This window comes from Homalodisca vitripennis, chromosome 2 (genome assembly GCF_021130785.1).
Source record: "Homalodisca vitripennis isolate AUS2020 chromosome 2, UT_GWSS_2.1, whole genome shotgun sequence".
Classification (NCBI taxonomy): Eukaryota; Metazoa; Arthropoda; class Insecta; order Hemiptera; family Cicadellidae; genus Homalodisca; species Homalodisca vitripennis.
In genome coordinates this window covers 150,708,689-150,724,739 of record NC_060208.1, presented here as the reverse complement: position 1 = coordinate 150,724,739, position 16,051 = coordinate 150,708,689, and the positions used below count along the sequence as shown (strand labels likewise).

The 16,051-nt window shown below is 31.5% G+C and overlaps 1 protein-coding gene across 2 annotated transcripts in view; it reads right to left on the bottom strand.

Moving 5' to 3' along the window:
• LOC124354898 overlaps positions 1 to 15,216 on the bottom strand; it is a 76,559-nt gene extending 61,343 nt beyond the window's left edge. The window contains exons 1-4 of one of the 2 annotated variants that reach the window (XR_006921723.1): positions 15,063 to 15,216; positions 10,782 to 10,876; positions 7,290 to 7,352; positions 6,110 to 6,264 (exon numbers count right to left, since the gene is read on the bottom strand). Coding sequence is in view for 1 of the 2 variants with exons in the window: in XM_046805694.1 (XP_046661650.1) it covers positions 6,110 to 6,264; positions 7,290 to 7,352; positions 10,782 to 10,847 (284 nt within the window). In the remaining variant the exon portion in view is untranslated. The remainder of the gene's footprint in view (positions 1 to 6,109; positions 6,265 to 7,289; positions 7,353 to 10,781; positions 10,877 to 15,062) is intronic. The other variant, XM_046805694.1, reaches the window with a different exon arrangement.
• Between the last annotated feature and the right edge of the window lie 835 nt (positions 15,217 to 16,051).

Sequence of the window (16,051 nt, the reverse complement as noted above, 5' to 3'; positions counted from 1 at the left end):
TTGAATAAATTGCGAAGAAAGAAGATTGGAATTTTCAATAGGGGCCCTCTCTTCATTGTTCATATGAGTTTTTTTTTTATTTCTGTTTATGTATAGTGTTTCCCAAGCATTCAAGTTCATTGGTTTTGTTATTTCTTTTATTAATTTTAGATTTTGTAATTGATGTTCTGGTCCTGATTCAATGCAGTGCTTGGCTACAGCAGATTTGTCAACTCTTCCATATTTTGTGTGTGATAAATAAATGTTCTTTAAATCGTGTTTTTATTGTTCTTTTTGTTTGTCCAATATAAAATTTTGTCACAGTCATCGCATCCAATTTCAATAAATTCCCGATTTACTATCATTTAGAAATTTTGTCCTTAGGGTTTCCTAAAATTTGGGATAATTTGTTGCTTGTTCTTTGAGTGACAGTTTTTATTTGTATGCTTTTTAAAAGTTTTGCATATATTGGTTTGAAAAGTGCTGTATGTTGTGCAAATAAATTCATGTTTTTGTGTCTTGAGGTGGTCTTAATGTTGTCTTATCTTTTCTACTTCTTCTTTTAAAGCTTTTTTTAAGTATATTGTCAATGAGTTGTGTAGTGTAACCATTGAACATAGCTATAGATTTGATGTAATTTAGTTCTTTCTTGTAGTTTTCTGTTGAAAGTGGTGTATTTAACAGTCTATAAATCATTGAATTAAATGTTGCTCTTTTTTGTGCAGATGGATGGTAAGATAGATTCATTGATGATGAACCTATCTGTATGAGTTGGTTTCCTGTAGATATTCAAATTCAAATGTTTCATTTTCATTTCTAATAACTAATACGTCTAAAAATGGGATACTATTGTTTTTGTTCAATTTCATATGTAAATTTAATAGTAGGGTAAAAAAACGAATTTAGAGTTTGTGATAAAATCTTGTATGTTTTCATTTTTATTAAATATTGCAAAAATATCATCGACGTATCGTATCCATTTTCTTGGGAAATATGTCATTTTAGATTTGGCTGTAGTTTCAAAATAGCTCATAAAAAATATTGGCAATAAAAAACATGAGAGAGGATTTCCCATAGCTGTTCCATCAATTTGGGTATAGTAAGATTCTCTATATTGGAATGTGCTCTGATTCATACATAAATTTATCATACGGGAATATTCATCAATTATTTCCTTTTGTAAATTTTTGAGAAGTTAACCAATCTGTAATTATTTTAATTGTACCCTTAATTGGAACATTAGGATAAAGCGATGTTACATCAAAAGAAACGAGATATTCATCTTCATATAGAACAATGTCTTTAATTGATTCTATAAAATCGTATCTGTTCTTGATGGAAAATGAAGGAAAACTTTCTAAAGTTTGAAGATTTTTCGACAACCATTGAGACAGAAAATATGTTGGGGAATTTAATACATGACACTATTGGTGTCGCATTCCAATTCCCAGGTTTGTGTATTTTTGGGAGACAGTGTAATTTTGGAATGGTAGGATTAGGAACTATGAGTTTTCTATATAATTGGTTGTTAATTAAATTTTTACAGTTTTTTAAGGTTTCTGATACTGATTTAGTGTACTTTTGGATTGGATTTTTTTTGAAGCATATTATATTGTCCAGTGTCTAAAATTTGTTTAACTCTTTTATGATATTCTTTCTTTGTTCATAATGACAATAGTATTACTTTTGTCAGCCTTCAAATAAAATACATTCTTCTGTTTAAGACATTTTTATTGTTCTATTGTATTTTGTGTTATGTAAATGTGAGGAACGTTTTTCTTTTAGATTTCTTGGAAAAGGTAGAGTATATGTCGGATCTTATGGCAGTCTTTGTACTCTCATCTAAATATTGAATATTACTTTCTATATCAACAATTACATTTTCACTGTCATTTTCTACTTGTTAGGTTAAAATTTAAACCTTTGTTTAAAAGATTCATTTCATCTTCGGTAAATGTTTCTAATGACAAGTTACACACTAGTTGTTGGTATTGCTATTACACACAAGTAAATTGCTCCAAGAGTCTACAACATTACTTCTAGTTGGACAGAGATGGCTTGGCCATTGTATTCTCAATAGGACATTTTTATAAGTACTTGTTTGCTAGACTCTTCAAGTTAATAACAAAATAAAGTAAAGTAGCTTGTAAGAATTTTTCATCAAAACTCTAACATACCCCAAACAACTTCAGCTTAACTCCAATGGTATGCATATCAGGTTTTAACTATAAAGTAATCTATAAGAAAGGCTGCAAACACTCAAATGTTGATTGCTTATCAAGAGCACCAATCGAATGCACCACCTGATGCTAAAAACTTAATAAACATTGCAGTAAATCAAATTTTCAAATCAACAGTAGAAGTCATTACCACAATCAACTTAACACATGAAACCCTCCGGAAAGAAACAAAGCTAGATTGAAATCTATCCATGTTACTTCAAGAATTACTGAAAGACAGCAAAGAAGACTCCAAGTTTACCATTTATAACAACATCATCTTCAGAGGATCACAAGTCATTGTACCAGCAAGCCTTCAAAATTTGGACCTTAAAGAACTTCATCACACACACACATCGGATCAACAAAAATGAAACAACTTGCTCGCCAGTATGTATACTGGAAATCAACCAACAAGGACATCGAAAGAATTGTGCAAGAATGCGCTGCATGTGCCTCAACAAGAAACAGATCACTGAAAGCACCTCTACACCCTTGGGAGGAATAAGAAAATAACTGGCAGTGGATTCACATTGACTACACCGGGCCAATCCAGAACCACAACTTTCTCGTCATTATGAATGCAAAATCCAAATGAGCGGAAATGGAAGCATGCTCTTCAGCTCCAATTTCATCATCGACCATGGAAATGCTCCAGAAATTCGCTCGCAACGGATACCCAGATGTGATGGTGTCAGACAAGGCTGTAATCTTTACCAACGAAAACTTTCCAGCAGTTCTGCAAAGAAGGAGTCCAAAAGTTCATAGCACCAGGTCATCCAGCATCCAACGGACTAGCTGAAAGGAATGTCCAAACCCTGAAACATAGATTGGCAGCAATGATTGAAGACCCTCAACAATGAAACAAAAGGTTAGGGAAATACTCTTCAGATAAAGAGCTATGCCTTTGGCCAGCGGAGAGACACCTTTAGAACTATTCCTAAACAGAAAGATCAGAATCAAGCTTGATGCATTACAACAATCAAGTATCCAAAAATCATCAATAAGAGAAACTATAGCAAGACAGTACAAAGTAGAGGACAGAGTCCAAGCCCGCTACTAGTCAAACAAAAGGATTCTCTAGAAACCAGGAACGGTGTTACAGAAACACGGACTCCTAATACATACACAAGTGCACAACACAACCTCTCCCGAAAATTATCGACTGGGGCAAGAGCGCAAAATGGGACTCTGCACCACAGTCTATTCTAGTTTTCAGTCTGTCTCCCTAGAGATATATCAACTCATCCCAGTAAGGAAGTGGTTCAGCCCCAGAGATGTGTTTATTTGTTTTAACACAACTACTGTTCTGAACCCATGATTGCTTTGAGTTCAACAAAACAGCACACTTAATAAAAGTACTCTTTGCTTAAATGTTATAATTTATTGTAATGCATGATTTTAAATGGTACGATGATATCTGACATTTTCCATTTTTAAGTTACAAAATCATAAATTTTAGTTTATTTAACAGTGAAAGTCGAGTATTGCAAAGATTTACGAGGTAGAAACTTACATTAAGTTTGATTTAAATGTGAACAAAGTTCACCTGGAACAATGTGCATCAAAACTGAACTCTAGACATGTTAGTTAAATGTATTTTTTTTAATGACAGTCGATACTCTATAGTTTATAGTGTTACAAAACTTCTACTAAAACAAGAAGACAGAGAAAGATTTTAAGTTTTTATAATGCATGCACACACGCAATCAATCAAACAACAGAGGAATTGTGATTTCCTCAATCTCCGCAATTCCAAGTAACAAGCTCAAACAAAGTTTTGATCCTACTAGCAAGAAAAAGACATTAATTTAAATTTTGCAATTTTTTACATGGTTGTATTTCAAGCATTGATCTATTTGTAAGCAGGGGTTATGATACCTATAAATACATTTTTTGTATTTTAATTTAAATGAATAGTCATGAAAACACCTGTATTTAATGTGTCTTCTAACTTTATTACATATAAATTTAGTGGGGCAATATTTATAATTTGTTTTAGTACAATTTGCTAAAGATCGTTTAGGAAAGAGTATTGTACAATTGTATTCTTTTATTCAACATTGGGCATAAGAATTCAGTTAGAAATATTTTGTATATTTTAAAAAGATTTTTGTTCTAGTAAAATCAACTATGATACAGGGTGCGGCAGCATAACTTCCTTTTTTCAAAACTCAATAAAAACTATTGTATGCATCAGAAAATATTTATTTATTTTTTATAATGTAGGTACATGTCTAAAGTTTTTATTTACATTGTTTTGAAGATCAAATCTGTTAGGTGACGTCCCCCATTCTTCATACATTGCGTAAGCCGATTTCTGGCGTTTGTCATGACTGTTGTTAGCGTAGCAGGTGTTATGTTGGCAATTTCTTCTGGGATGTTGGTCTTCAAATCTTGTAGGGTTCTTGGACGGTTCACATAAACACGGGATTTCAAAAATCACCATAGAAAAAAATCACAAGGTGACAGATCGGGAGAGCGTGCCGGCCATTCCAAATCGCCTCTAATTGAGATAAGGCGCTCTGGACAAGTTTTCCCTCAAAACAGCCATCGATGCTCTCGAAGTGTGTGCTGTTGCACCGTCTTGTTGGAACCAAGTGTCCTCCAAATCCAAATCTTCTAGCCGTAGGAAAACAAAATTCTGTAGCATGTTTACATACCGGTCCGAAGTCACTGTCACTGTAACCTCATTTTCCTCAAAAAACCAGGGACCAATAATTCCAGCTGAGGAAATTGCACACCACACTGTGACTTTCGGTGAATGCAAAGGCCTTTGATGCAATTCTCGAGGGTTGGTGTCAGCCCAGAAGCGCATGTTTTGTTTGTTAACCAACCCACACAAATGAAAATGGGCTTCATCGCTTAAAAAAAACAATAGCACCCTCGGGAACGACATCAAGAAGAAGCTCACACGCGTTCATCCGAGAATTGAAGTCACGTTCTGAAAGTTCCTGCACTATTGCCATCTTATAGGGATGAAAATGAAGATCATCACGAAGAATTCTTCTCACAGAACGATCGGATAGTCCACGGGCAGATGCGTGTTTGCGCGCAGAATGCCATGGTGATCGCAACATTGACGCTGTCACTGCTTCAATGTTCTCAGGTGATCTAACGGGCACGCTGTGATGCAATAACCAAACATCCGCTTGAAAAGTAGGCCTCAACGGCAAAGGCACGCTCCTCGCTATTCCAATGCATGATGGCGACTGAACCGTGTCGGGACAAACTTTACAGTACCCCCTTTTGAATGAGACCACTAGCGCTCCGCTATGACATCAACTAACTGAATGGCGCGCATTTTAAAAAAGGAAGTTATGCTGCCGCACCCTGTATTTACAGCTACAACAGTAATCTTTACAGTAGTGATACTCAAATTTGTTTACCCTGCAGATCATAAGCATATTCACGGAATCCTTTTTCATCATGAGCCCAAGTGTACAATTTTTATAAAATAAGATAATTTCCCATTGTTATGTGCCACAAGAACTGGTATCTACCCTCTTCTTCAGGTCTCAAATCGTATGACATATACTTGAGCACCTTTTATTAATATTTCATAAAAAATAATATTATTATAAGAATATAAGATAATTCATATTTAATATGAACGAACAATTTAGTTTTAATACTGATCGAATCTATTTACAGTAATAATTTAGTTACCTTGCCATTAGGAACAATCACAGTGTTGAATCATACTCTATTTCTAACCATATCATGTTTCAATTTGATTTTCATTTAACCTCTGTAATCATGTAAAGAAAACAGGACAGTTATAGAGCTCTAAAAAACAATCAAACAAAGGATTACAATCGTAGACTAATTGTTGAGGTTCTTGAATTGCCCAAAACTGGACAACTAATTCAATTTTACAGGTAGACTATTTGTAGTGTGATGGTACTTACTTAACAGAGAAGAGTGAAGCTACGAGAGCCGAGACCGTGTTAACCAAAGGACACATAGAGGACTTAACTAGATACACCAGGCCATGACACGCAGTCACACTGACAAGAGGATCTTCACTGCCGCACTGCTCACGTAATTGCTTCATCTCTTCTAGCTAAAGTAAGTCAATAACATATACAGGTTAAAGAACTAATGATTTAACAAGGTGGACAACTGCTTTTTATTTAGGTCTACTTCATTTTTATTTCTTATTCTATATACATATAATATTATACAGTTAAAGTTAAAACAGTACCTTGCAGGTCACGCATTTTACTACTTATACAAATATTTTAAAACAAAAAATCCCTAATAATGGAAACGGTAGAAGAATGAGGTAGATGATGTATGGATGGATGATTAGTGTATTTCTAATTGTAACATTATCTCTATTAGACAATAATTTTATTAATATTGTTTATTATGAAAAGTCCTAATGTACAATCTGTATAACAAAAACAGGAAATAAACGTATTATTTCTTACACACATGCTAAATCCATCAGATTACACTGAACTTCAGAAGGTAACTAACTCTTATATCAAAATAATTTAAAACGTTTCTATGCAAATGTTACCTTAAGTGCTTGGGTTTTCATACATTTACCTATAAGGAAAAAATTATGTCTGCTTTTATGTATAAACAAGTTGTGTTCCCCAGAGTTATTACTTTTTATACTTATTTATCTTCATTAAGATTTAACTTATTATAGCTAAGAATATGAAATAGTTTAACTAGTTTCATAATAGTGGCTGATTAAAATTTTGATACCAAACTGAACAAAAACCATAATGGCAAAAAACTTAAAAGAAACAAACAAAGTATATTATGAAACGATAATTAAAATTGTATAATAGGTAAGAAACAAATTGTATTTTTCTAATCTTATGTTTTAAGAATATATATATATATATATATATATATATATATATATATATATATATAGTGTATGGAATTTATATACATTTAAACATTAAATGTTAGCTTGGTTAGTACAGTCATCACACTATTTAACTAGTTTGATAAACTGTAGTTCCTTTTATTTTCTTAAGACACTGGGCAATTAATTACATTCCACTTGACTGTTAAATTAATAGTAAGTTACAATTTAGCATTGATGACCAAGTATAATATACTTACATCTTTGTCAGCATGGCCTGCTTTAATCTTTTTCTCAATGGTCTCGACCAATTTGAAAATTCTCTGAAATAAAATTAAGTGTGATAATTATTATAATAGTTGTAATTATAATAAGTTGTAATATAAAAACTGTAAACGCTAAAAACCTAAACACAATACAAGTCATGAAATTGTAACAAATGTTGAAAATTATTTGTTAGCTCTAGAGAATTTCCAATCAATACAATGTTAAATTAAGGTTTATTATAAAAAAATATTAATCAAAATGGGAAAAGTTTATAACAATAGGCTTGCATGGAGTAGGTAGAAATAAATATGACAACTATTTTGCACATTTATGGAAAATCTTCTGTATTATCTATAACCTAGACTAGAAGATTGGAATCCAATGTTAATTACTTATAACTGCCTCAAGGAAAAATTTATATATGGATCCCAAAGATATATAATGTAAGGCTAAAACATGCAGAGACAGTATTTTGTGTGCATTATTACAAACATGTTCACCCAACCTTTAACCATATCCTACACAATCAATATGACAGTATTGAGAATGACAACCTAACTAACAGTCATTTATCATGTAATGTACTTCATAGATAATTTATATTTTCATAAATCCTATAAAATCTTGGACTAACAGTCATTTTTTTCTTAAATGGCAGGCCATTTTTTTGTGTGTTTTGTAACCGTACTTTAAACATTTTGCAAAATATTATACCTTTTGTATATAAACCTATACGTGGAATACATAATTTTGTAGGAAAATGTGGAAATAATCATGGTATAAAAACATAATGTATAAAGCATAAAAAAGACCACTAATTTCTTTTTAAGTGATGGGATTGCCCCTGGAAAAGTGTGATAATATTATACTGTATATAATAAAATCTGAGAGAGCCAATTTATTCTTCATTTTATCTAATTCAGAAAATTTGTAATGTTCTCTTTCTCTTAACGAAAATGATATGTGTGTGTGTGGGGGGGGGGGGAGGCACGTGTGTAAATGTATTTATTTATATATAAATAACTTAGACTTAATGACTTAGAGCAGTTTAAAAAAACTACAATTATTTCCTGTACAATATTTCATTGTAATTGCAACTTTCTCAAGTACACTGTATAAAGGTACATTGAATATAAACAAACAAAAGAAGAAACACTTGATAACAAACTTTCTAAATGTAAATAACTATTTTGACATTCACACAAGTTTTGATTAGTTGTTGATTCTAAAAAATTACATAACATAATATAATTTTGCATTTAGGTAAATTTGTAGATCAGAATCTAAGGATTCAAGTGGAAAACAATAATTTAGCAAATGTTAAGTCCACATATGGTTGTTTCGATTTCAATATAAGTTGGTGTGCTAATTCATAATTCCTTAGATTCAAATAATTTTGTGAGCTATTTTCACAAGGTTTAATTTTGCTTATAGCTTTGGGTTTATAGCAATCCTCAAAGCTTTCGTCACAATGAATAGTATATAAGGCTACTGGCTTTTTTTCGTCTTTGTGATTAATTGAAAAATGGTACTCGGTCATTCTTAACCACAAAGAATTTGAGGTTTGCCCAATGTAGTCCTTGGAACAAAACCTACAGGTTAGCTGGTAAATTGAATTGTTGGAGGTACAGTCCAATACACCACCTATTGGATCAGTTTTCATAGTGATGCTACTTTGGAATTAATCGGTCTTATCCATAATTTTGCAAATACCACAACATATTTTATTACATGGATCATAGCCAAAAAATAAATTTTGAAAATTTTGTCCAATATGAATTTTTGGCCTTACAAGCATATTCTTCAAATTTTGAGGTCTCTTAAATACTATTCTAGGTGGCCTGGACAATAATTTCTCAGTTAAGGGCAGGTTTATTAAAAGTTCATACCCATTTTCATAACTCTAATGAATTTGTGCAAACTAGGATAAAATGTTGTTATAAATTTAAGATAATTTTGGAAGTAATTTGGAATATTTGTAAACTTTTTAGGTTGTCTGAGCTGCCAGTTCAAAAGTTTTTTAGAGTATCTCCTGTTAGTAAGAGCTTTAGTAAGTTTGCTTTCGTGAAGTTTGAAATCTGAAGTGTTTGTACATAAGGATTTGGCTCTAATGGAAAGACTTGTGTATATAAATTGTAAAAATCACAAATAGTAGGCCTACATGAAAGGCTTAATTTGTTGGTATGGTTATGATTATTTTTTTAAATAAACAAAAATATAATTCTTACATTAAATGTTTCCAAAATATACCAAAATGTGGACAAGACCATTAAATCCAATTCATATTGTGTTAAAAGAATGAATTTATAGTATAAACTAACGAAATATTTTTAAAATTAAGTAAATATCAATTATATGCACTACAAAACAATAAATTAAGTAATAACCAATTTCTAATTTTATTACATTTTAAAGTGGTGGGATGTACCTAAATTTGTTACAATGGGTACATTTATTTTCAAGAATTAACAAATAATATAATGTTTACACTAAATATTTCAAAGATATACAAAAAAATTAAATAGTAACAAAGCTACAACAAGCTATAAACCGTACTCATGATATATCACTAATTCTCAAAATGGATAGATGAAGTTTATCTTTCTGGCAAGTTTTATGACATCGCTGTTTCCAAAACAGAAAAACAAATTTCATCATTGAAAGCAGCAATTCTTTCTGTTTGAAATAATGTATAAACAGTGGTGGTAATGATGTTTTATGTACTAAACAAAGTGTCAAAACACATGTGTGTCAGATCAACATTGTAATGTTGGTTGCCAGTTCTAGGGTTAAGTGAAGAAGCCGAATGTTAAGAAACTGACTTATGTGGTTGGTAAAATATGTAATGGGTTTTTAAATTACCATAAAATAAATTGAAGTAAAAAATGATGTCACATATCACAAAAGATCAATCTGACAATAAGATTGATTATCTATGGTTCAGTTTAATACCCAATTTATTGATCAACAGGTTTTTATTATTTATTATGTATCACATACTGGACTTGGCAAAGATACATGATGTGACTGATGATGATTCTCAGTCACAATGTTACTCTCAATACTGAAAATCAGATTGATAAATCATAAGTCATTTATCAGCACATAACATTTTACACTATTACAAATTGTAATACAAAACAAATGCCTCATCATAATATAAACTTAACGACTAAATAACTACTAACTCAAATAATTAAAAACTATTAAAACATACAATTGAAAATAACTGTTTTTATTTGTACAATTTAATATAATAACAACAAAATCTGTGAAACACACAGAAAATATTTCAAACAAAACAAAAATTGTTAACATTCTGCTATTTATCTGAGAATGTTAAAAATGTTTAGCTTTAATTTTTTAAGGTATTTTTTAGACAAATAAAAATTTATAGTAACATAAAATATTTCTTATTTTATTTAACACTTTGTTCATTACTAAGAATGGTTCACCTAGCATGGCCATTTAGATAGAATACTTACTGAATTTAATAAAACTGCACTCTTTGTTTCATGGCTTTTTGGTTTCTTTATTTCTTCATTATCCATATTACTGATAACAAAGAATAAAATCTCCCCTGCAACAGAGGATTTAATCACATTAGAACAGAACGGACAATATTGGCAAACTCGTTTGCAGAGCATGCCTTATAGCAGTACTTATTCTAAATGAAAATACTTGTTAATTAACACTAAAACAAATATTTAATCATCTTCACCTTCACACATTTTTTTAGTTAGGAAAAGAAATATAATAATTGTACCAGACTATTTTATTAGGCTTGATAAATGTTCTACATCATCAAGAAGAAACAAAATATTATGAATATACACATATACAAGGTAACTAATTTTGGCCGAGTGGGTATAAACTGACCTCATTAATTTCATCAACATATCATTTTCAAACATTTAGGAAGTGTTAATTGATGTTAAATGGTGTTTCTACTGAGTTTACGTCTATGGTGCACCCTGTTACTTACATTACATTTTTAACTTGAAATACTATAACTACCAAATAGCACATACTTTAAAATGAATTAAGTAAATCCAGAAATAAAAAGAAAAATGTGTGAATGTATTATGAAATTAAAGAGAATTTTTTTAACTTGGAAAAATAATAAAAAGTGCTTGTACCATACATTCCAAAAATAATACCCCGTACCAAGTTTGGAAAAATATTTGGTACTTTGGGATTATACCGACCACACCCAGACATGAATCGTTATTTCACATTTCGTTTCTACTGATTACTAGATTAGCGTTAGAACAATATTTCGTCAATATAAAACAGGAATTGTCTTATCGCAAACCCCTCCCCATCCTCAGACAGAGGTCAAAGTCGAGCGTCTAGTAGATAACGTGATTGCAGAGTCTCGCCGCCCGTTCAGCTAGTGCATCGCTTTGTTGTACTTCCGTGTTTTACCTCTACATTTCTCCAAACACAAAAATTCAACAAAAACAAACATTTACCAAACTAAACTCTTTATTAAAAAAAACACTAAAAAACTTGTTTTTATTCTTGATCACATTCCGCCACCCAAAATGCGAGTGCCTCCGGCCATCAGCGCGGGCTTTGGCAGCACCTTCGGTGCTGCCCCGCGCTGATGTCGACGAAAGAAAAACATCCCTCGAGATAGTACCTATCAGTAAAATATCAAATTCTAGAGGGGCTAATCAGAAATATAAATTGAATTGTAATGGAAAGGCAATTATGTACCGTGCAAATCACGTGATGCCGCGCGGTCTGCCGTAATCAGGATTCTCGAGAAAGATAAGATAACAGCGACAACAATAACGATCACAATACCTGGAAATGCTTGTAAGTTTGTAATTTTGTAATTGAAGAGTTGTTTTTTCGTTCTATCATGTTTGTTTCTATAAATTTCTATTTTTGTGTTCTTCATACTAGTGTGGTCGGTATAATCCCAAAGTACCAAATATTTGGTACCTTCCAATACCATGTAGTAAGAATAATAAAGTAGCCATGATACTATTTTAAATGTTTTGGCACACCTTAAAAATACAGTAAAAGTTAATTCACCTGTATTTGTACCAAAATGTTCAGCCTAGATAATTTTTTAATATGGATTATACAACCCACTTTTACATTTAAAAAATTTTCAACATTAACCCCAACACCTTAACTGAGTTTCTAAGAGCTACTTTCACAGTTGAAAATATTTTTGATTGAATTCTCTGGGACAGAGAGAAAAATAAAGTGTCAAAACTAACTGAGCCAAACTTTCAACAAATGAATGAATAGTGTAAAAAACAAACATAAGTGTAATAAATACCGTAAGCAACGTAACCATAAGTTTCTAATTTGTTAAGTATGTACCATCTACTTAAATACCATGTGCTAACTTTCGATCACATAAAAATAGCCTTTTTCAAATTAAAAAAAAACAAAACAAATACACAATAAAGTCATGCCCTAACTCTACAAAAAAAAAAAAAAAAACTGTTAACCAATTAAAAAGGAACATATCATTTTTCTAATATTTTAGCTGCTCACGTAATCCACAACCGAACACATAATAGCTTTCTAAACTAATTGGTGGTATTAGAGTTAATGTCACACAGTCGCGTAATGGACACCATGGGACAGTAACGGCTACTGCACGGGAAGGTTTTTGATGTTGTACTAAGTTGTTTTGGCCAAAAACACTCAGATAAGCTATTGGAAGCAGATAACATTGAAAATAACATGAAGTAACATGAAGTTCACTACACAATTATAACCACAAATTGACATTTACATTTTAATTATTAAAAAATATAGTTATTTGTGATTTGAATCCCCTAAAACCATACATGGTTTTTCAGGAAGACAAGCAGAATATGTTAATAACGTCGAAATTTTGATTGATTTCTCCAGCAGTCAACATCAGTTATATACTCTGAGTATATTTTTTTATCTTTCGGTGCAAAGAGAATAATATACTTATTTGAAACCAAAATACTCATTCAACTAAATAAAAAAAAAGTTTCCTAAAAAGTAATAAAGAAGAAAATACCGTTTCAAATTAGTGTAAATAATAAATTAGAAATCTACAGAGGTAGAGTACGATAAGCGAAGCCAGTTTTTAATGTTGATATTGACAAACGATATTACTTAATTATAACTTTTGTTACAACCAACTTATACTGATTTTTTGGTACTTTGGGATTATACCGACCACACCCAGACATGAATCGTTATTTCACATTTCGTTTCTACTGATTACTAGATTAGCGTAGAACAATATTTCGTCAATATAAAACAGGAATTGTCTTATCGCAAACCCCTCCCCATCCTCAGACAGAGGTCAAAGTCGAGCGTCTAGTAGATAACGTGATTGCAGAGTCTCGCCGCCCGTTCAGCTAGTGCATCGCTTTGTTGTACTTCCGTGTTTTACCTCTACATTTCTCCAAACACAAAAATTCAACAAAAACAAACATTTACCAAACTAAACTCTTTATTAAAAAAAACACTAAAAACTTGTTTTTATTCTTGATCACATTCCGCCACCCAAAATGCGAGTGCCTCCGGCCATCAGCGCGGGCTTTGGCAGCACCTTCGGTGCTGCCCCGCGCTGATGTCGACGAAAGAAAAACATCCCTCGAGATAGTACCTATCAGTAAAATATCAAATTCTAGAGGGGCTAATCAGAAATATAAATTGAATTGTAATGGAAAGGCAATTATGTACCGTGCAAATCACGTGATGCCGCGCGGTCTGCCGTAATCAGGATTCTCGAGAAAGATAAGATAACAGCGACAACACTAACGATCACAATACCTGGAAATGCTTGTAAGTTTGTAATTTTGTAATTGAAGAGTTGTTTTTTTCGTTCTATCATGTTTGTTTCTATAAATTTCTATTTTTGTGTTCTTCATACTAGTGTGGTCGGTATAATCCCAAAGTACCGATTTTTTTTAATAACTAACTTGTATTAACTATAAACACTTTTTCATTTAATAAACACATTTTTTTTTATAGATTGTAATAGACAGTCGAAAGCCCATGGAGGACAGTACAACGAAGTTTAAAAATTGGTGTATCAGACGACCTGCGTTTAGATCACGTCTATGAGTATTTGTACAGAAGAGAAGTACGGTTTTCTAAAGAAGATGCTTCATCAACTTCTTGAAAGCGGTTAATCATTGCTACTCAGGAGAAAACATACAAATAATTATGCATATTTCGCAATATTATAAATGTTTTTATGTTGTTATCATTTCACTATTATTTATGAGTTTTTCTATTTCCAGTTTAATTATTTGTTTGATCATTAGAGCTCATTTACCATTTATAAGATTATCATTTTATGCATTATATTAATTATTAATTTAAAATTATGATCATTATTATAACTAGAGTAATTTTGATATAATTTATATAAACGTGTTATTGATAAATGAATTGTATCCATTGTACTAATCGATGTAAAAACTGGATCCCTTTATCATACTCTACTCATCTAGATTAAATTTAAATGATTATGTTCACAAATAGAAAATTAATGTTTGATATTATTGGTTTTCAACCGTTGGTTGTAAAGTTAAAGTTCTCTAAATATAGCAGAGTTATTGCTGCAAATGTTAATGAAACTCTATCTAACCTACAAAAACAAAACAGTGGCTTGGAGACTTTGTTGACAGTAATTAATTTATTGATACCCGTTAAAACGCTAGCATTAGAGAATAGAATAAGAATCTGTATTAGTCTTCACAGGAAAGAGTTAACCTTGACAATGATAATATTTTTAGTAATATTACCTAAAACAACACCGGGCCGTACTTTGTAAGGTTATGTATTGAATTGAATTCCACCTAACCTAACCCTAACACTCATCAAGCAAATCTTTTTTCCGGTTTACTTATAAAGACTCTTGATGACATCACGAAGTCGCGATGTGCACTGCCATGTGGTTGCTTCTATACAGTACAAGATGCAACATATGAAAAGGTCTGACTTCTCGCATAATTGTTAAAACGAACGTATAACATTTTCTTATAAAATGTATCCTATCAGAGTAACATTAGTCAAATATTGAAGATTCTAAGAATGAGTGGCATGGAAAGTGTGAAGTCAGGATAAAGAATATCTTCTTGTCTGGGTAGGACTCTTCGACCGTCATATTTTCCTAACAACCCGAAATGTGGTAGGGGCCACGGACTGAAGAAACCCATCAATGACAACATACATGTTTTTTAACGTATTTCACGTATCCGTTCCTATATGGTTCTATTTATCATTCATAAAACTTTATTAATTTCAAAGTAAATTTAAAAGTCCTGTGATTTTATCGCAATTGATAGCAAAATTGATAAAATGCACCTGTAATATATCGATTTAATTTCTTTAAAGTTATCTTGAAGCAATTGCTTCTAAAATATTCATAATGAGGACATAGTATAATTAAATATCAATTAAATATCCTATTGTTTTTTTCTACTCCTTGTGTGCATTCTAAGCAAATTAGGGTAAAATAAAGTTGTTTTTCAAATAGTGTCTTATTGGTAAATGCATGGCCTATTCTTAATCTGCATATGTTGACTATATCTAATCTGTTCATCTTAATACACTTAAACCGTGTGCGGAGGTCCTGAATATTTTTATAACATCGTGCATTAGGGGACTGTGAAATAATGCTATACAGCTTTTACCAGAAAAATACATGAATTTAATATGTTTTTTTGACAAAATTTTATATAAAAATCACCAACAGTTATATAAATATAAATAACAGTTTTTGCTAAATAAC